At 37.8% G+C, this 22,561-nt stretch overlaps 1 protein-coding gene across 7 annotated transcripts in view; it reads right to left on the reverse strand.

The window, feature by feature from the left end:
- The window catches only part of CEP295 (centrosomal protein 295), a 42,721-nt gene that overhangs the window by 15,110 nt on the left and 5,050 nt on the right, over nucleotides 1-22,561 (reverse strand). For 2 of the 7 annotated variants that reach the window (XM_084226442.1, XM_084226438.1), the window contains exons 5-18: nucleotides 22,366-22,459; nucleotides 17,463-17,576; nucleotides 16,466-16,606; nucleotides 15,161-15,344; nucleotides 13,128-13,319; nucleotides 12,031-12,255; nucleotides 10,660-10,766; nucleotides 9,023-9,235; nucleotides 7,875-7,966; nucleotides 6,674-7,742; nucleotides 5,552-5,723; nucleotides 5,261-5,413; nucleotides 4,019-4,255; nucleotides 1,698-1,748 (exon numbers count right to left, since the gene is read on the reverse strand). In XM_084226442.1, the coding sequence (XP_084082568.1) occupies nucleotides 1,698-1,748; nucleotides 4,019-4,255; nucleotides 5,261-5,413; nucleotides 5,552-5,723; nucleotides 6,674-7,742; nucleotides 7,875-7,966; nucleotides 9,023-9,235; nucleotides 10,660-10,766; nucleotides 12,031-12,255; nucleotides 13,128-13,319; nucleotides 15,161-15,344; nucleotides 16,466-16,606; nucleotides 17,463-17,576; nucleotides 22,366-22,459 (3,044 nt within the window). Of the gene's footprint in view, nucleotides 1-1,697; nucleotides 1,749-4,018; nucleotides 4,256-5,260; nucleotides 5,414-5,551; nucleotides 5,724-6,673; nucleotides 7,743-7,874; nucleotides 7,967-9,022; nucleotides 9,236-10,659; nucleotides 10,767-12,030; nucleotides 12,272-13,127; nucleotides 13,320-15,160; nucleotides 15,345-16,465; nucleotides 16,607-17,462; nucleotides 17,577-22,365; nucleotides 22,460-22,561 lie in introns of those variants that run through there. The other 5 variants (XM_084226441.1, XM_084226439.1, XM_084226443.1 and 2 more) reach the window with 5 other exon arrangements.

Genomic DNA, 22,561 nt, shown 5'->3' on the forward strand with positions numbered 1-22,561 from the left:
TTTAAAAGTAAATGTTGGAGCAAGCTACCACATAATTCTCCATTTCTTCATACCTTTCCATCAACATTAGAGACACTTTTCTGAAAGACATTATTTTCTCTAGACTATCACCATGACAGGCAGTAATTCAGGACACACTAGAGATGAGATTCAAGCATTTAATAATCTCTTGTTTAGAAATTCTGTGGACAGCTATGTTACAAATATTTCGTTACTGAACTGTAATAACCTGCACTGTTCTTGTGATATTAATACCAGGGATGAACAGTATCAATTTCATGCTATAAACCAAATAATTTAATTAAAAATCCATGCTCATATCCCATGACCTTATTATACTAATATCTCTTAAAATCCTGTATTTAGTGATTCATAAAGGAAGGTTTTTCACTCTTCTCTCCCTCCTCTAAAATAATAGTGCAAAGTTCTTGTTCCTCACAGCATCCTGACATCAACATGGGACTTTCATGTTTTAACTCTGGCCACCACAATGTCACAAAGATTTAATGTTTAAAAGCTGAATCTGCAATATATCTCAAATGCTTATTTTTTCCCCCAGGAGGAACGTCAGTAAAATAGCAACAATTATTTTAGGGTGCAATTTGAAAGACAAATGACCAAAAATCCAATCACTCAGGGAAGACAATATAAAAACAGGGATTAGTCCAAAGCCAGACATGTAGACAAAGAAACAAACAGAGGCTCAACTGGTAATGGAAAAGACAGTCTGTTGAAATGCCAAATTATGGACAACTATTTGTGATTACTAAAGATAAACTGAAATCCTAGGTTAGTCCGGATCACAAAATAAAGTCATGCTTGGAATAACATCCCTGTACACAGTAGCAACACATGAAGCTAATCACATCTGGAACACTACTCAAGGGAACCACTGCAGATATACAGAGAGACAAGCCTGATAATGTGTCCTCAAGGGGAACTGTGGAAGAGGTGTATGTACCAAACCTAGCCACTAGTTGCAGGCTGACTTCCTAAGGAAATTGCTATCAAACTGCCTGTCTCAGCTGCAGGACTACTCTGTAATTCCCTATTAACAGTTTGAATTCTATTGGCCCATTCTAGCCAAATAGGATTGGAAAGAACATCAAGTGTCCAAAGCTCCCAACTCATCCTATCAATGCATCAGCAGCATGTAAAAGAACAACTCAGATTTTAGACTCACTGGTGGCACTCAAAGCAACAACACATCAGCAGTTACCTGTTCTCTGGCTGCAACCAGCTGATCAGTTTGTGTAGCACTTGCAACCACTCAGTACTAAGCACAGGGAATGCATCTCCCCTAACCACAAGGAGTCCTTAAGACCCGTTTTACAGACATGGCTGCCTTTACATTTGAGAGGCAAATTATATGGGCAGCTAATTACAGACTTTTCAAAAAAAACTGCCTGTTACCCAAGGCAACTCTTCTATCAAAGGAAACTCACCTCTGTTGATAAAGCATCTGCATGTAAAAAGCAGACTTACCAACTTTTTCTTTTCATCTTGTATTTATGATTTGAAAAAGCATGTGAGCAATGACTAAGGATTTGTACACATCTAGTGGTCCTGTAATCAGGAAAGCAGTACAACTCCTAAGTTGTAAAGACTTACATTACTTGGTCAAAGGTTCAAATCAGCAAGAACATTACTTCAAAGAACAAGGTGAAGAAGCACACAAAGCACTCATTTGCTCTTACCTGTAGAGATACTATTACATCTTGAAAACATGAAAAAAATGCAAACATGTTCTGGTAAGAATCAAGTAGCAAAAAATATTTTAAAACCAAATTAAATAACAAATCATAAGCAACAACCTAAAATGAACCTTAAATTTTCCCTTCAGAAACTCTGTATTTAAAGTGCAAGGGGCAGTAGATTTTCTTGCTGAAACACCACATTAGTTACTGAAAGTACCAGAGAGACCCTCACGACCTATATGTTTTCAAGATTATTGCTGGCACTTTTGGTTGCTGATCTGCTTAAGAGGGCAATCCTTTCTTAAACACATAATCACAGAAAGCTTTGGGTTTTTTTCTTTTAATATAGATGTTCACATAAAGTTTCCTAATCCTCTTACATAAACTACTGCATTATTCATATACAATACTCTATAATGTAAAAATGCACTACACCAAGATATTTTATATTAATTTGGTAACAGCTGCTCTAGCAACAGTTCTACAACTTATTCAGAAAAATACATGTCTTTTTGTCAAATATTGTTAAAAGACAAAATATTTTCATCAAAATTGAAGTTCAAAGATAGATATACTTCAAAAGGGGCATTCTGAGAAATAAAGTAACAGCTGAAGGCAAATGAGCTTATATGTACTTATTCAAAACAACTCCAATTCCAAGTAAATCCGATTGAATTAGAAATGATGTCTCAATGAAAACAAAATGAAAAATTAAAGCTTAGGGCCAGTGATGAAATTTCTAGCAAAACCAGGAGATGCATACTACATAGCTGTATTGCTTGTAACAACGGGCATATGAAAGCTGCTAAGTTTCTGAGAACTCCTCTGCAGCTCCAGTAATATTTTAGATGGATACTGAAAACTGTATTGGATCATGCAACACTGTGATCTTGTAATAAGCTTCAAATTGCTTTAGTGAATATTTTACAAACTACTCATCTTTGTTCTTTTATAAAGCCAGTCAAGTTACCCATAATATGCTTAGTAGGTTTCAATGTCCCCGTAACAAAATTATTTTGAACATTCACAAAACTTTCTAGCAAAAACTTTTTTCTTGATAACCAAAACAACTTGTTTTATTTTATGGAATCAGAATAACTCTGCCACCTTTGAACATGTCCTATCCTCAAAGGTATCCTTGTTCAATAAAAGCTCTTCACAGACAGACACAGAGCTAAAGCGGTCCTTACAATATTACACTGTTGCTCCTTTTGACATCTTTAGTGGAGCATGTGAAAAGCCACTGATGGCTACTAGAAAAGATCGAAGCAGAATGGACCTCTCTTGTATACTGGCTATGCACGGAATTTTCCTAGACAGGAGAGCTGTCATAGCTACTTGAGAATTCCAGGTGCCTGGCTCACCTCTAGCATTGTGTTAGTCTCACAAGCTGAGAGCCAAGGCTAATGCACTGTGAGCTGATAGTCACAACAGCTTAATTAAACAGAAATTGCAGATACAAAATAATTACCTGATACCAAACAAGGTAATAGGTCACAAGGAAATGTAATGAAGCTGCATTAGGGCAAGCTCAGATTGGACATTAGGAAAAGGCTTTTCACTGAGAGGGTGCTTAGTCATTGGGACACATTCCCCACTGAAGTGATCATAGCACTAAGGCCATCAGAATTCAAGGAGCAACTGGGCAGTGATTTAGTTTTAGGTAATCCTGGGAGAAGCAGGGAGTTGGACTCAGTGGACCTTATAGGTCTTTAAATTTGAAATATTCCACAATTCTCAATTTTCGTGTCTGTCACACCTAAGACACGATTCTTTCCAAGTTTTTTTGAGCTGATAAGACCTCAGCCTTCTATTTTTGTCTCAACCGTATTTTTAAGTAATTTCTTATACACACTTATCTTTCAACTGACCTCTAGATCAACACATTAACACTCCAGAAGTCTTTTTAAGCACTGGTTTCCCTTCTATCAATACAAGAATCACTGAGTACTGAATCAGGAAGGCCACTGGTCTACCCAAAATAGGTTCCCACCTGGAATACCTGCAAACCTTTACAATTCTAAAGGTTACAGATGAAAAGCACATGCCTTGGACAAGGAACTGTTGATCAGCAATGATGCATCCTGCAATGTGGACTTTTTACCAGAATGGTAATGGATCACAAAACCCCAAAAGATAAAAATTAATTAATTTTGAAACAAGTGCTTATTGAAACACCCTTTTTTACACTCAAAATTCAATGGCATTAAATAGCACTGCATGTTCTTTAACAGTCAAGTCATATTCTACAAATAAACAGCAGCAAAATCAGCAATGTTGAATGGCTGAATGGTGTTCTTGAAGGGAGAGGATTTCCTCACCTGATTCACATGAAGTTTCAGCAGCCATCCTCAGCAATTCTTGTAGTAATCTTCCTGGTGGATTAGTTTGCCTTGGACTTCCATTGGAGGCTTTTCCTTCATAGCTTGCTATGCCCGAGGGAAAGATGCCTTCATGAAGAGCATGACTGTGATGTTTCACACACGCAAACTCCCCAGAGGCTGAAATCCGAGCAGTTTCTCTAGTACCATCATCTGTTTTATCTGGATTTAAAACACCTGTAATCAGTTTAGGTATAAAAAGGTAGTGTTTTGCAGTTCATGAGGAGTATTAAGATGCACATTCTATTCTACAGAAATAAACTGCTGAATTTGTATGGTCTCCATTTTAATGAATTTAGCCATATCACATCAGTATATGCATTATACAGACTGAAAGTTTATGCAGATCATAGACTTCCCAAAAACTAATTCCTAACTCCACCAAATTAGTTCTTTAAAAAAACCATCAAACTAAATTTTTCACACAGCAAGTCCAAGAAAACTTGCAGTAACTTCTCCAAACACAGAGGTAATACAACTTCTCTGCTCTGATTTAAAGATTTCTTTCTCTGCAACCCAGCCCAAAAAACAGCCCTTTCTGGCCACCCAATCCAATAAAAATCTCAAGTTTTTACTACCTACCATTACCAGTGGTTTCATAATATAAGAATAAATCACCTATGGATCATAACAGTCAAGTTTCAGTTACTAAGCCAAGTGCTTTTGAGAATATAAATATATTCTTCCATCAAAACCTTCGCCAACAGAACTTGCTATCTAACCAAGATATTAAATCGGTCCAACAAGAATTCTTCTGCATAAAGTGATGCTGACTAGTATTAACTGCTTTTCTTTAACTGAAGGACGTCCCATATCAGCTGTTTCATTATTTTGCAAGGAATGCCAGCCTGACTGGCCTATAATTGCTCACATTGTTCTGCTGAGCCTTTTTAAGAACACAACAAAAAAGCTTTGTAAAATACGCATTACATTTTAGATGTGAAGAGACACTGAAAAAAATTTAAATGTTTACCTTTAGAAAATATGAGTTTGTTGTACCTGTTAAATATTGTTCCTTACAGAAAATTGCAAAGCATTGCCAGCCAACTGTAACAAATATATTTATAAAATTTTTATTGCTCTCCAAGTTTTTGCAATGAGTGTTCTCAGATTCTTCAGAAAAGATTATATTCCTCCAATCTATTCCTCATAAGAGCACTTATCATATATTTTATACATTACCTGCCAAAGAGAGGTTGCAACTCTTCGGTGTGTCTACCTCTGGTATAACACTAAGTTCATGCTGTTCCAAACTAGGACCTAACTTGATTTTTGTCACTGGTGGTTTGGAAGATCTCCATTTCTGTTCTCTACAGAGAACTTTCTCTGGTTGTTCTGTAAAACAAAGATTAGTATGTTGCAATAATGTGTACAAACACAAACTCTTCAAGTTAACTTGGAGAGATGGAAGAGAACTCCATCTCAGCTGTAAAACAATAAAAATTATAATGAAAAACAACAAAACAGCCTTACCAGTTTGCTCAACCGGGCCAATGCACCGTGAAATTGTTTCACTTCCGTGAAATTTATTCCTGCCACAATTCTCTTGCTGGTAGTTTTCTGAGACTTGGAAGAAGTCAGTTCTCTTAATCCTGACAGGCTTTTGTGCCCCTGTCATTTCTTCATTTGGGCACATATGTCTCACCTGAGAGGAGGGGAAGCAGTTTTATATAAGATTAATCTATTTATATTCATTTATCAAAAGAGCATTTTCTCTTGTGTGTATTCCATGCAGGACAATATTGAGCACATAGAGAAAGTAGTTCAATTATGCAGGATACCAGACAGATCTGCTTAGCCTCACAAAAACATTTGGACATGGAGGTATTTTATTAAGCTCTACAAATCTAATGTGCTAAAACACAATTAGTTACATTTTCAAGGCCTTTGTGAGATTAGATCAGAATACTCATCATTTTTAACAGGAAAAATTCCCAAAAAGTCTGCTTTTACTTTTTCAGCTCCTGAATTCAAGAATTTTAGCTGCTTGGAAAATTGCAAAATCAAAAGACAGGAACTGTAGAGAACAGTTACTCTTTTAAGATGGCTTCTGTTTAAAAAAAGCCCCAAAAACACAAGGAGAGGCAAAAAGAGGCTCTTTATAAGCTCAAAGATAAACTTGGATTTTTCTTCTGTTACTGAGAAACAAGAAAATTACAACTCGAGACTGCAGCAGCCAAACCAATTTCATAGTGGGTACACACAAAAAGACAAGCTTTAAAAATGATCTATTCAAGATGTTTATGATATCCTTTCAGGCATTACTTATGTATTTTTAATACAAGGGCTGTTTAAGACCTAGAGGTGCATTTACAGATATGAAGACAACTCTACCTACAGGTATTTCAGACAACAATTTCAATAAGCATTATGTTCAGAGGCCAAGCACAGACCTTCACAGGATTTCTGTTAGACTTAATAAAACTGTGCTCTTGGAGCTTTGCAGAGAAAAAGCTCTGATTAGAAATCACAAGTCCTAATTGAAATTTTCATTATGGTAAATCACCTAAAACTATCAACACTCCATGGGGTACACTGTAGCTTTGATTTGTAGGTTTGATCACCTACTGATGATTACTCATGCAAAGTGTTTACCTGCTTGTTTAAAAGTTCTTTCAAAGCCTCTTGCTGTCTCTGCATCTGTTCCTTCAATTTATCTTGCTTCTGTAAAAGTAGTTTTTCTTGTATTCTCTGTTTAGAAAGAAGAGCTTCTCTTTGTGCATCTAGCTGCTCTTGCAATTCTTTCAAATACTTTTGCTGAGCTTGGATGCTTTCTGATGAGGCCAACACTCTGTCCCTTAAGCTCAGTATACCAGAATAATTTAATGAAGATGCATCTCCTGCTTTTGACATCAATAATTCGCCAACACCCTGGGCTTTAGATTCTTCATGCACTAGAATTGTGGGTTCAGAAAGATTGAGAGGGTGATCAGGGCTTGTTTTGTTGCTGCTCCCTAGAGATCCCTGCTGACAGGCTAAAGGATCAGCCAAGGCTGATCTCTTTGTGGCTGGCATGATGGATGTCTTAAATGGATGCTCTTCTCCAGTTTCCGTCTTGTTTCGATAGTTAGATGTCTTCTGAGGTAGCTCTTTAGAGCGTACTGTTTCTGAAGACTCAGAGGAACTTGCTGCAGGCAACACAAATCTAAAGTGCTGTTGCTGTGCTTCTGGTTGTGTTCTTACTGCAGTCACTTCTTTCCTGACTGACCCTGATGGTAAATGGGACTGGAATGGTTCTCTGATGTGATTATTGGCAGTTTCGAATATTCCCACCTGTTCCTGTGAAGGACAGTCACAGGGCAAGTGAAACCCTCCATGCTTCAATTCTGATGCTTCTGAAAACTGCACTGATTTTCCAGAACAAATATTATGCACTTGCTCCTGCTGCTTCTGTGAAGATGGTTTTTCCAACATACCCAAGGTTCCTGAAAACCCAGGTAATGACTGCACGTACTCTTGGGCATGAACTTGTTCCAGTGCCTGGTACTGTGCTGGCTGTGCTCCTTGCATCTGTAGGAGTGGCTCTGAGACAGGCTCTAAATTAATGGGTTTTGTTTCCCTTGTGCTCAGAGGTGTTTCAGAAGCAGACAAGTACCTTTGCCTCAGTGCATTCTGATACTCCTGTAGGTTCTTTCTAGCTTCTTCAATGGTTTGTTTGTGCAACCTGAACAGAACGAAAACACGAATCTTTTCAAAGCAGTGCAAAAAGAAACAGCAATTTCAATAATCAGGGCAATTCAAATTACTTTGAACAGACATTTAATAAGGACACTTTACATTCCATAGAGATGCTTACCTTTTTTGCTGCAGAAGGCGCTGTTGAAAATTATGTATCATCTGTCTATGACTGTCTTCTCCTGGATTCCTGCTTTCTGATACATTTCCAGTCTAAGAAAAAATAAAATAATTTTACTTGCACATATACAACTAATTCACAGAAAACTATTATGGCATCAACCTTAAGCTGTATGCTCTTGCACCTAAGTTTACAGAAGCTGCTGGGTACCACCATGTTTGAAGTTTGTGAGATTTCAGGCTGAGGCAATGAAGCTAAAGGAGATTCTAGAACAGATGGCCCACAGCTACAGCCTCTCTCTGCACACACCATCGAAGTCAATGGTGCTTACAGCAGCCCAGCCTAAAGAGGTAAATATACCCTGCAAACTCAGGGAGCAATGAGCCAATGTAGCTGCACTTCCAAGGCAATCAGGCTCTCAAAAGAGTACCAGTTGTGCAAGTGAAGCAAGCTTTTATACATAAAAAGATTACTTTCCTTCAACATCCTCCATAAATTTCTCTTCTTTAAGCAACTGTTTGAGATTTAAACAGAGGCAGATTTTTCTCTTTTTTCTGCCCCTATTATTTTTTTTACCTTTTTGAAAAAGGTTACGTCTATATGCACAATCATTATGCGACTATAACCAGATTTTACTAGCGGGTATTATTATCAAGGCTGCCTCTTGAACTATAGAGAGACAATACAACAGCAAAAGTCACAATCACAAAATCACAGAATATCTGAGTTGAAAGGCTCATCAAAGTCCAGTTCCTGGTCCAGCACAGGACCATCCCCAAGAGTCATAGCATGTATCTGAGAGCATTGTCCAAACTCTCTTGAACTTAAGAGAGGCTTGGTGCTGTGACCACTTCTCTGGGAGCTGTTCCTGTGCCCCAACCATCCTCTTGGTCAAACACCTTTTTCCACAGTATCTAACCTAAACCTCCTCTGACACATATTCATGCCACTCCTTCAGGTCCAGTGATACTGTGTGAAATAGAAGCTTGTACACTAGAAAAAGAAGCTTTAATACATACAAATTTCTAACTCACAGCCTGAAAAATAAAAATTGTCTTAATTGATAGAGTTCAAAATTGGTAAATGGCATTCTTTATTTTTATTATAATAGTAAATGAAAACACACACAATTTTCTGTTATTATTTACCTCATGTTCCATTTGGCTCTGCTGGTCTGTGGAATGGAAACTGTGGCTTTGTACCAGCTGACTTTGCTCTTCCTCTTCCTTTTTTTTCTTAGCCTGCTCCAAACAGGTTTGCATTTGGATCTTCAGATAATCAGCCTCCAAAAGAGCTTTCTCTTCCTCAATTTTTTTAATCAAGGCCAGCTGCTCCTGTTTCTGTTTCTCTATTTCCTCATTCTATCAAAAGAAAAAATGAGGGGGAATCTCTAGAACCAAATGACAAAGAAACTGGACTGCTCACAGACACCACCATACACAAACTTTTTTTCCAAATTACAGAAGAAATTCTATTGCTGGTGACACATATTTCCAAATTGCAACAGGACCTTTAAAAGTAGTCCCAAAGTCTACAGGAATAACTGTTTTATTGGCTCAATATTTCTAACAATCCCTGAGTCCATTTACTATTGCATTATTTTCTGTTCTCAAATTAATAAAATAGATAAAATCAGAATACATTCAAGATGCTGTCATTTTCCAAAGACTGCAAAAGAAGTAATTTTCCAAAACTTACTTGAAAAATCTATTTTGCATTTTATTCAGTTTTTCATCAGAGTGCAACACATCTAAACATTAATTCAAGCTTTACAAAAGCTTCTGAAATAGCTAATGTATAACCACTTTGAGAGCACTCCATAAATCTCTGAAGCAGTCTTGTTTATTTTTATTCTCTTTCCATGTACCTATCAGCTACAATTCACTTAGATCCACACCCAGCAACAGCATACGTGCTTTTAGAATGGAAGCAAAGAAAAATGTCGAAGTACTGGCGAAGATGAAGTGGGCAACAGCCTTTAATAACAGTATGAATGGGGATGTCAGGAAAAGCAACCTGAGAAAATGAAGGTTAAAGAAAGTAACCACACTTTCACAAAGGATCTGTTACTTGTTTTTTTTAAATATTACTATTTTGTCAAAATTTGTTTCCTTGATTTCTGAACTTAAACTCGACAACTGAAGGCTGCACGTAGACCCAAAATTCTGCGTTTTTCAAACAGATTTTTTTAAACCTACCACATAACAGCTGGTAGGTCTCTAGGGCTACAACAAAAATTAAAATACAATGAAACGCAATACACAATAGATACAATGAAATAACGCATAAAGGTATTATTTTCTAAATGTAATAAATATAGCATTCCCAGAGACACAAAAAACTTCCTGCATTTGCTTCCTAGATAACAAAACAAACAAACAAAAAATTACTCAGGGTTTGCATGCTTTTCCTGCCACTCTAAACACAATCCCACAGACTTTCCTACATTATTACACAGGGTAAATAAAGTCTTCAGAGTTATATATTGCTGACTATACCCTCCCTTTATAAAACAAAGGTACTAATGTACAACTGTGATTTTCATTTAACCCTGACTACCCTTACCTACAGCACCTCTAAGATTTGAAGAAACTGGGGGTTTCCAGTCTATTCTAAATTCCAGCTACAGCTTCATCATTTTTCAGAAGTACAGAAAATGTTACAGTAAAAGTTCAAATGTTAAGAGTGCCTATAGCTGCTGTATAACCTGAAATATTTTAAAATCTTCTGTAAATCGCTTTTTTTTCCCCAGAACTGAGGTAAGAATAAATACAAACACACTTACCCACTTCTGTCTCTCCTCTTCCATTCTGATTTTAGCTGCTTGTTCTTGAGGACGGATTGGAACTGACTTGTCATCTGCATCTGTATTTTCCAACATTTTCACAGAGTCTAAAATAGACATGTTATTTAGCTGTAATTGCAGTCAAAGCAAGCCTTGGATCTCCTTTACATCTTGCTTTACAATTTCCCAATATCTCTCAACAAAATGCATAAGTTGATCTTGAAAAGATCTATATCCTACTACTCTGCCTGTCTCCATAAGCTAGAAAATCAGTTTTTTATATTATTTAAGTCTTTCATAGTCCTTTATTGTGTGTCTTTCTTGAATACACAGTATTGTTCCCAGCTTCAACGGGACTGAAAATTATTTCTAATATTACTTGGGAGGCCAAGAGCAAGATCATCCTGAAGAATCAAAAGCCACACATTAACCTCTTGGAACAAAGAGGGTCTAAAATTGCCAGTACTGGGCAAAAGATCTAACACTTGGCTATTGCACAAAAAAAGCAGGTCTCAATCCTGTACTGTAAGCTTCAAATAGCAGCACATTTTCCCCAAGGCATGGTTTCACTCATGCTGCACTCTCTAATCCCCAGGCAATATGGTGGTATAACCATGTACATGATGGAACTAAATCACTTTATCTTGTTTAAAAAAAAACAGGCACCCCATGAAAACAAATTATTCAAAAGCAAAAAACCCAAAACCACATGCCACAACCTGATCACTTGAAAACTTCACAAATCCCACTCAACATACAAGACCACCAATTCAGCATGAGCCTAACCAGAAGGGCACCAAGGACAGACATGGGAAGTAACCCCAGGATGATTTGGCTGTCAAACATATTGCAGTGTTTAACTGCTATAAATTCCAATTTTACAAAAAGGTTTTTCAGAATGGTGCCTAAAAGCAGAAAAAAACTACACTCATCAGCTTATGCTTGTCTTGGGCATTTGTAGCTGTGAATCTCCAAAGAAAGCAGCTTTTCCAGTTCAACAGGTACAGAACTTCAATGCTGACTCCTGCACTGAGAATTCTATCCCTGGAGGCAAACACCTATTAAAGTACTGCAATGTCAAGTGTGACAACAAATTGAGTGAGATTTAAAAGAGAGAAAGGTATTTTGGACATCTGTTCTCTTCAAGATCATAATGGACAAGTTGAACATAAGAGCAAAAAACCTCTCCTATTTGTGGTTTCAACAAATCCACAACGCCTTGTGGGCACAGATAGGAAACTGTACTTTCATTCAACGAGACAAAACATTTAACACCAAAACTTCATTAGAAGTTTTGTCACAGTCACTATCACAGTTCCCCCATAAAAGTCTTTTTGCTCCTACACAACAACCTTTGATGCAACTATGTACCTTTGGCTTCAGACACTGTATTTTTCTGCTGCTCCTTGTTAAGTTCTAAATCATATAATGGTCTCTTTTCACTAGGAATTGTGCCTGATTCAATAGTTTCAAATTCACTTTGACTCTCTTTCTCACTTTTTGATATCCACTCCTCTTTCTGGCTTCTAATTTTGTTCAACAATTTCTTTAAGGCAAGTTTTGACCGAGGTTGGCAAGTTTTTCCTTCTTCATGCCCTATAAAGAATAGATACTGTTAAGAGTTTTGGGTAATAAATATCTTCACATCATAAAAAAACACTTTATTTTTTTTATTGCTTACGGAGTTGGACAAATAGCTTTGGTATATTTTTTAAATCTTAGCAAAATTTTCTCTTACCTGCAAGAGAAAAGCAGTAACTTGTCTCTGCAAGCTATGTAAGAAGGACTAAGCTGGATGCAGTGTTTTATAGTCAGTCTGTAGCAGAAATATGCAGTACTATCCCCACACCTGCCCTCTACTTTCTATCAGCACTGGCAACACAATGCACCACAGACCAAACACCAGACTGTGCCACCCAAGGGATGCAGAAGTGCTTAGCCAGAAGCAAAGCTCATGGAGACTTCTGGCTCACATCACATGACCCAGGGACATGCCACAGGCAAACAGGACACACCCGTGCATCCATTCCAGCCTACTCACAATATGCAGCAGCTCAACCACAAACCTGAACATAAAAGACACACAATAAGCAGACTATAAAGCTTCAGCTTTGAAATATCTCAAAATCTTAAGTTCACACATCAGCATCAATCCATAATTTATACTAAGTACACAGGAATAATTATGGCTACTAACAGTATAGTTCTTACAACTGAAAATTATTCTCAGCATACTAATGAACTAAAGCATATCAGAAAAAGTCACATTTTTATTTTTAAATTCACAATCATTAAGGTATTATCCTCTATGCTAAACAGAAACCAAATTATACCGAATTATTTTACGCACATTAAGAAATTTTACTACTTAAGGCATTTTGCTTATTACTAAAATTTATTTGATATACTAATCTTTTTTAATATAAAATGAAAAGGTTTAATTTAAATATGCAATTTAGAAGTTTTACTTTCTGGTTCATTAGGGACCTCCTCTTCTATCACATGTCCTGATTCTTGCTGAGTATCACAAGGAAGCTCTGGTTGAGTGTCACAAGCAGATTCATGTTCCAAGGAGATATCAAGATCATTATCTTGAGCTCTGTCAGACGGGGCTGGCAAAGGTTGTGGCTCAAACTGCAGAATCAGGTCTCCTTTCATGTCTAATTAAAAGAGCACAATGAAATAAAATGACCATTTGGAATACAAATCAAACAAGACTGCAAGACTACACTCACACACAAATCCCCAGGAAATTCAAATATCAATAGGTTATTTCACAACAGATTTAATCAGGCTTTTTTTTTTCCCTGCCAAAATACAAGACTCAAAACTGTTTAGATCAACCACCATCTATTCATTCAGAACCTCCATAGCAGTTTCCACTAGAATATGCTATGTTTTTCAAAATAAAAGTTGATGGGATGAAAGACTCAGCTTTACACCAAAAGCAGCTCACAAGAAAAATTACACATGATCCCACTAACTTCACTGGGGAAAAGACACACCCTGACCTGGCTGTTCACAAGGCTGCCACAGGAGAGTGATCGTACAGTCCAGATGTGAAATCCCAGAGTGCTGCACAACAGGAATGTTAAGGTGATCCCTATGATCACCATAATGACTGAGGGGATTACTGCCTACAAGCGATGTGGGACACAGGGAAAATCACCTTGAAATTTTATGCTTGTTACATGTACTTAGGGGAGGAACCCAAGGCAGGGAAAGGAAAGGATCAAGTTAGTCAGGGGCCAAACAACTATGAGATAAAAGTGTAAAAATAGTGAGATAAAATGAGACAGTCAGTCCACTTGTCTGGCCATGCACTGTACCTAGCAGTCTGTTCTGTTTTCTCATTAAATTCCACTTGTAGCTGTTTTTCTATGTAAGGAACACTGTGTTTTGTAAGCACGTGTGTATATAGATATGTAAGGCCAGCAACTGGGACATGGACCAGAAGTCACAGGTGCACCTGTGTCTAGAGCATTGCTAACCGCAGAGACCATAAAGAGTGCATTTAGATGAGTATGAGTATCAGAATGCAGTGCCTAACAAATCACAAGCCAGACTAGCTAGCAAGAATGGTAAGAGGCTTAGGAGTTATGCATCAGGCAGCTCTAAGACTGGGCTGGGTACTGCAGAGGCCAGGGAACCTATAAGCTGTCTAGTAGAGGGATCAGGAGATCCAAGCATTCGAGCCAGCTACAGAGGAGAGAAAGGGATCCTAAGAAACCTGCCAGCACATGTGTGCGCATGTCCAAGACTCCAAGAGGATCTAGGGCCAGTTACTGGATAGACTGAGTCTGTAAGGTCAGTTTCCACAGGAACCCATAGGATGTGCATGTCCGTGCATATGCTCACATGCCCAGCTGGGTCTGCGCAGTAACAACTGGAGTGGAGCAGCAGATCTTGGGGGCTCACATGCCAGCAGCCAGCAACTGGCAAGACCAAGGATCAAGGGCCAGCTGCAAGGTAAGAGCAAGCGTCTAAAGCTATTCACCCAATGAGCCACAGCACATATTTGAGCATATGTGCATTTGAGTGCATATATGAGTATGAGAGGTAGCTCTAAGGCTAAAGGCTCCAGCATGAATCACTGGACACTAGACTGGATGTCTAAGACCTGAGGAAGATCTGTAGTGTAGCAGATAGAGACCTGGGATACAGGGGACAACTCCTGGATAGACTGAGTGTCTAAGACCAACTGCTGGAGGGATCCATACCATATTACACACATATATCCCACAAAAGGCCTTCATGTTGATCAACCAGAGCAGTAAACAGAAGGAGGCCATTTGTGCTGTTTGTACTTAATGTGAGTGCTGTGTTTTTCCTGCTGGCCTGCATGGCCAGCTGTATGGATGTGCCCTGCAAGGCTGTTTGTGTGCACGCCAACTATGAATACACACACAGCCTTGCTACCAGCTGCACCTGTGAAGAGGTAGCTGCAGCAGCCTCTCCTTTACCGGGTACCAAGTTCAGCAACCTCCAACAAAAAACTTACTCCTGTCTTCACTGCACATTTCTTCAAATGCAGACTCCAGTTCTCTCTGCCATTCTTCTTTTATTTCCATGCGTTTGCATGGTGGCACTGAAAGCTGGGGTGGCATCTGTGCAACAACCTGTCTCCTGCGCATCCGATCCTGAGCATGCATTTGCTCCAGTTCTTCCAGGAATCTTTCCCTGTCCTTCAAGAATAAAGAAGGGATAACATAAACCTTCAGTGCTCCCATTCAGACAGCCACATATCAAGACTGATACAAAATGCTTCCATTTGGTAACCATGATGTTTGGTTAATGTTCAAAGTTAAACTTATTCTAGGGACAAAGTGCTTCCTCAGGAGAAGGCCATATCAGCCCTTTAGACACAGGAGTCATCGATACTACCTAGAAGATCTGATGTTAAATAAAAGATCAGACTCCACACCTACAGGCCAACTTTCCTCAAGCTAATTAAACTTCCTGTTTTATAAGGTAAATGAGTATTTCTTTCACCAAGTGACTTTTGCTAGTATATAATTCAGAAGTTGCTACCTTTGAGGATGCAAACTAAATATTCTTTGGCACACTGAGTATATGTGAGAGGTATTTAAAAAAAAAAAACAAACAAAAAACAAGAAGTTGGTTGTGTCTTTTTTTTTTTCTGTAATTTCAGGAGCATCAGTAATATTTCCAGAAATCCCCATTTTAGTTTGGTTACTCATTCAGGGCCAATCACATGCCAGCTGATAAAAAGCAAACTTTTCTTTTTCTAGCCAACAAAAATACATGTGAAGCTATCAGACCACAAAAAATTTTTTGAGTGTAGACCTCAGTACAAAGACTTTTCTCAGTAGTTTCATTTTTATTTCTTAAAGGAAACTATTTCAACATTTCCAGACTTGCACGCTAACAGAATATCAGTCTTCGAGTAAAAACTTATAAAAATTTACAAAAAATAAAAAAACTTGTTATCTCCTTAGCAGTAATTTTTTCCCCTGAAGGACAGAATCACCAACTCCAACTAAAACTAATGTGGAAAAGCAGAACTCATGACCTATTAAAAAAGTTTTGCTTGACTATTACCTATTGGTAAATAGCTGGTCAAACACTCAGATAAAAATTAAGAGGATGTTCTTTCATTCTCACTCCTTCTAGATGCCAAAACAAGCAAAGAGATCTTGATTTTTTTTTTCCGCAAAGACATTCTGCAAACTTTTAGTCCATTGATTTCCTCATGTAAGTGTAATTCCTTTATTAATCACCTTCCTACAACTTACTTAACAGTGGTTGTTCTGACATTAAAAACAGGCATAACTGCTTTGCCTACCTTGGCCAACTGGATCTTCTTCAAGGCATGACTTCCTCTAATATGTGCCTTTTCAAGCTGCTTTTTTCTTTCCCTCTCTGCCTCCCTGTGTAGTTCCTCCAAACGTCTCCCTTCTTCTTCAGCAGCTAAATGAGCATCTGGCTGGCAATCAATCAGTAGTTTAGTCCACGAAGTTGTGTGATAGTTTAAAGCATACATAACAATAAATAAATAAATTAACAATTCTGCAGCAAAAGCACTTAAAAAAAAGGACATAAAATTCCATATGAACATCCTTGAATGTTTATCTTGCAAGCAGGATCAAAATAATTTTTTACCTTTGAAAAAAAAATTCATTGTTATATATTTTGTAAATTTAGGTGACAAAGTGTTCCAGTTTCAAGCAGTACCAGGAACAATAATTTATACGAGTTGTTATCACAGAGTGGTTATTTTTTCTACAATACATAGTAAAATGAATGATATGGTCAACGATACAGATTGGGAACTTCTATCCTCATGGTTTTGTTTTAAACAAGGGGGAAAAAAATCTCTGATGTAGCTTCCATCTCATTTGGGAAACCAGAAACAATCTCCAACTTTCAAGGAAGAAAAATCTTACTAACATAAAAATATACTTAGGAAAAAAAAAGTCATTCCAAATAAGCAAGCCAAATGCAAGGCAAGTCTGGGAGTACACTGCTAAAAAGAGGGGAAGAGAGAAAAGGAGGGCAACTGCAGCTATCAATTCAGCATGAGCCACAAGTCTTCCAGTTTGGGTGTTTGAACAGCCTTGTGATCTCACCTTCCAGTAAAAGCCTGTTCACTAGGGACTGCCAGGTGTGATCCCCTAAGTGACCGAGCACGTAACAGGCTTTACAAGGCTGCCCATCTGAGATTCTCTTCAGTAAGTAGTGTAAGCTGCTTTATGCAAGTTCATATCTTTAAACAGCTTTTAGAAAATCCAAAGAAACATATAAGTAAGACTGTAGCACAAACACTCAGAGTAAATCATCACCTGCTCTCCATCCACTTCTCTGTCCACCAAAGCTTCAGCAATATGGTAACGTGTAACAGAAAAGTTGCCAGCACCACAGGGCTTCACGGCAAGGATCTTTTTGACTTCAAAACTCTAGGAAGAAAAGTACAACTGCAGCTGTATCACAGAACAGTATCTCCATCAAAGCAACTAAACAGAAATGATCTAGATAGTTAAATTATTATTAAAAGAAACCCACCCCACCAAATTCTGTCCTGAAAATAGTGTTTAAAACCTTATATACATGTAATAATTAATAAAGCACATCAGCACAAGGCAGATCTAGAGGGCTTAAATAACCAAGACCATCTTAGGTAAACCCCTGCACAGAAATTGATGCTCATCAGTGCCATTTTTCAAAAGCACTAATTTAAAAGCACTTGAATTTAATGCATTAATACAAATCCCACTTAGAACAGCTGTCACATTCACCTCAGAGCATGGCAGCCACAGACCCACAAAATAATTACACCCAACAGCAAAGCAAAACTTGTCAAGTACAGACTTGGTTTAAGAAACTCAGAGCCATTATGTCCAATTTATTAGTAGACCAGAGAAAAGAGCATTTTCTGTAACTTCACTGAAAAGTGTCTATTCATAGAATGCTAAGTTGCTGTGGTTCTTTAGAAGTTTTGGGTACACTAACACATTTCAACTCTTTTCTGGAAATTTGAACAATAAGCCATCAGACCCTCCCTCTTCTTTGGCTAAGCCTCATGTTCTCACTAGCAAAGTAGCCAGGTTAGGTTACTCAATATCCTATAGGACCCCTCTTTGTACTTAACATCTCCTCCAATTATTTTCTCTCAGCTTCCTCTTCCCTCAACTTTCTGCTAAAAAGGTGTTCTTATCCACATTAAATAAACTGGAAAGATTCATAGCTTGAGTGCTCTAAAACTAACATGACCATAAAGAAAGGCGTACACACAAAGAGCAGCACTAAGTCTCAGGAATATCTTAAACTTACCTCTGCATAAAACGAGGCACACAAAATGCCTTGTCAGGACTGACTATTACTATTTTACGAAGACTGTAGAAAGTAAAGAAACGAAAAATCAAAGAATCATAGAATCACTTCTATCAGAAAAAACCTTCATCAAGTCCAGCCATTAACTCAGCACTGCCAAGTCTAAATCACGTTCCTGAGTGCCCCAACTCACATCCTTTAGATATCACCAGGAATGGCGACTCCATCACTTCCCCAAGCAGCCTGTTCCAGTGCTTGGCAAGACATCAAAGAATTTTTTCCTAATATCCAGTCTAAACTTCCCCTGATGCAACGTCCTCTTGTCCTATCACTTGTTACCTGGGTGAAGAGACCAACCCTCACCTGGTTACAATCTCCTTTCAGGCACTTGTGGAGAGTGACAAGGTTCCCCCTGAGCCTCCTTTTCTCCAGGCTAAACACCCCCAGCTCCCTCAGCCACTCCTCTTCAGCTTTGTGCTCCAGACCCTTCCCCAGCTCCATTGCTCTTCTCTGGATACACTCCAGCACCTCAATGTCTTTCTTGTCATAAGGGACCCAAAACTAGTAAAACTACTTTTAGCCTTACCAACAGAATTTCAGTAACTTATTTTATGATCTTTAAACAATATGCTGAATTTCTTAATCAATAAAAATCATAGTAATTATAGCAGATCAACACTAGGAGATACTGATTATCGCTACAAAAACACACAAGTCCCAGGCCTAAACCTCATTAGATTGAGTGCACAGATTACCAGTGCTTGCCCCGTACTGGGTTACTTTCAGAAAGTACAATTAAACACCTCTTCTAAATTATTTTTAAAAATTAAAATTAACAAACCAATAACAAATAATAATTAATTACATGCAATCAATCAAATCTGCAGAATTTTATTCAAAAGCTGTGAAGATGTGAGAATTATGTTAGAGGCTGCAATTTTTCAATTACTGTCAAAAGCAATTCAGGCTGGAAAAAATACCATACTTCTATCCTGGTTTTGTAACTCCTCCGTCTTTTTTTTTTTTCCTTCCTTCACAAAGTAAATAATTCTATACTAAAATCTGGCAAAACTGGAGCAGCAAAGTATCACTTAATGCGACAAAAAAACCCAACCAAAAACTCATGACCCCAGCTCTACAAATGCTATGAATACTCAAGCAGAGCACAGTAATACTTTTTAGGTTTTGTTTCCATTCCATAAAAATTTAATAGATCATGTAAGAAAAAGTAAGTTTCCAAGAACTCTGCAACACTTCTCAATAAAATCGTGTTTACAGTTTAACTTCAATTAAGTAACTTTTCATTTGGCCTAACTAAATATGGCATTGACTTCTAAAATCCATAATTCTGGGAACCAAAATGGGTTATGACATTAGAGTAAAAATATTTTTCTAACTGGGTAAAATTACAATGATAGGAGTACTTTTAGAGAATGTTTCTTATATTCTAAATAATCATGCCATTAACAACAATGCCCTAGCTCCTTTTTAGGAAATTATACTCAGTTGTTATTGCAAGAGAGCACCAGATTATGATTATAGTGGCATTTAATAAGATCTTTATGCAAGCATTCAAAAAAACAAGCAGACTTACTCAGATGAGCCTGTAATTTGCTGTAATTCACAGGATTTAAAGTTAAACTATTTAAATTCAGTGCCTTTTGAGTAACACATTTGCAAGACATGCCAATGCATTACTGACATTTGCTTTGCCCCAACTGAAAGTCAATATCTTTTGTTTTCTCTCTCTTGAAGCAGAAACAGGAATAAAAATCTCAATCCTTCAATTACTTAACATTTTCCCCCATGAAGTACATGGCACCCAATAACTCTTTGAAGAAAATAACTTCATTCTTAGCCCTGTGCCCTCCCAGCCATAGGTCTATAACAAAAAGGATTAAAATCTATACAGATATGAAAACTAGAAAAGAGGCTTAGTGAGCTAGTCTTTAAATGGAAAAACTTGACACGCTGTGTTATAGGGAAATAGAGCAATCTCTTTTGCTCAACAAGTCAACATGTCTGCAAAATTACTGTTTCAATCTGCCATTATCACAACATGAACTTCATACAGAACTTCAACAGAAACAAAACCCACATACTGTAGAAAATCCAGATGTTTGGAAACTACTAAAACAAGTTACAAATCACATTTGTTGAAAAGGTGGGTAAAGGACATTTGCTAATGGATGGAAATGCATTAATTTTTTGAAAGGAACAATACTTAAATGGAGCACTGACCCAGACATATCATCCAACACAATCGTATACGCAATTCTGGTTTCTCCACAACCTGGAGAAACCTGGAAACAAAGCCTTCTAGCTTCCCCTGGTGACAAAACACTAAAGAATGAGGAGAAAATTCTGTGTTTATAAAATGGGAAGGAAGATGCATTATTGATGTTGCTAGATAAAAGTTTTAAATAAAAGTATTACATATTAAGTACTGTGTCGTTTTAGTTGTTATGGAGATTAACTACAGTGACTACCCATGGTGAAGCATTAGATAAAATGTGGCATAAGACCCATTCTAAACTGCAAAAGTTACTATAAAGCAAAGCCAGAGCATCTCATTGTTTTCCCAACAATGCCAAACTGAGCAACAGAAGCACCTGAGACCCAGGAAATAAAGAGTCAAAGTTTGGACTGATAGAGACTTCACCTGCTCTACACCAGACACCAAGAACACACCCTGTGGCACAACACAGAGGGCAACAGCAGTGTGAAAGGGTGTGTGAATTTACCTGAACTGTACCGGACGGGACCTTATTCCAGATGTACTAAATTTCAATACAGCATACACTTCACCAGAAATAACCCCAAACTTTACCACTCCCTTACAACACCTGTTTAAATCTTCACTCATATCCAGCTTATACAAGATGAAAACCCTTGGGCAGCCAACGAGAAGATCTAGAGAGAAATTTGTACTAATGAAGGCCATGGGTACTGCTTCTAATCATTCTTAAAACTGGGATGGTCAAACCTTAGTTTTTCCAGATACAACACCAAACCCATATAATCCTGCACTCTAACCTGTACATAATGTGCTGGGGTGTAGCTGGAAAAAGTTTTGAAAGCTTCACTGGCTCTGAGAGAGGCTAGTATACTTCAACTCCTTCTTTTATTGTCAGTAGCTTGAATATCCCTGATCCCAAAGGTCTAAAAGGGTACAACACCCCATGAGGCAATTTAAACTCTGCATTCATGAAGTTCTATTAGTTACCTCCAAAGTAAAATGCATGTAGTGTTCTTCTTGCAGTTTAGATCTGCAATCATATAGGAAATTCTACATGTATGCACCAGCTTTATGAAATCAAAGCAGCATGAATGGGGTACAAAGCCACACCTCAAAAGGTTGCAGCCTCCCCAACAGACTTGGGTGATGGTTTCCTCCCAAAATTAAAGATCTTCCTCTTTATTTAGTACTCCCTACAAGAAAAAGAAAATGAAGGGAGAAAAAAACCCCAACAAAGCTGCCCCACAGCTAAAAAGACAGAATTGTCTTTATTTCAGAACTAAACAAAATGGTACTAACTGCATCAGTATGACAGCAGGCTGAGGAGGCATATAACGTACATGCTGAGACAGATCATTGTAAAGTCTCATATCACTGCTAAAGGCTACTAAATGAAAATGAGATATGATGAAAGTTTAAAAGGACACATTACCTACAAAAATAAGAGTCTGATTACAAGAAATAAAATTCATATATAACAAGAGATCAATAAAGTACCCAAGCTTAGTAGCAAGAAATCTGCTAATATCTAATGAATTCATTCTCTTGGTTTTTGCTGAACCACTCTCCTTATATATGCAAATACCAACTCTGGATGTCCTGCTGCGAGGAGTCAGACCAATAAATATATATGGTACCCCTGAAATTGTGATCATTGTTGTTTTACAGATACATACCTCAAAAGGACGTGGTGGAGGAGGTGGCAGGCTTGCAACTTTGGCTGCTCTTTGTCTTTCCACTTCCAGAGCACGTTTACGTGCGTCTGCTCGTCTTGGGGGACAAAAACAAAACAAATTACAAAAGAGAAGAGAGACAGAAAATTATTCAAGCAACAGTGACAGAACAGTGCAAAATAAAAGGTAAACCTGAAAT

Source organism: Fringilla coelebs, assembly GCF_963513975.1.
Source record: "Fringilla coelebs genome assembly, chromosome: 2".
NCBI lineage: Eukaryota > Metazoa > Chordata > Aves > Passeriformes > Fringillidae > Fringilla > Fringilla coelebs.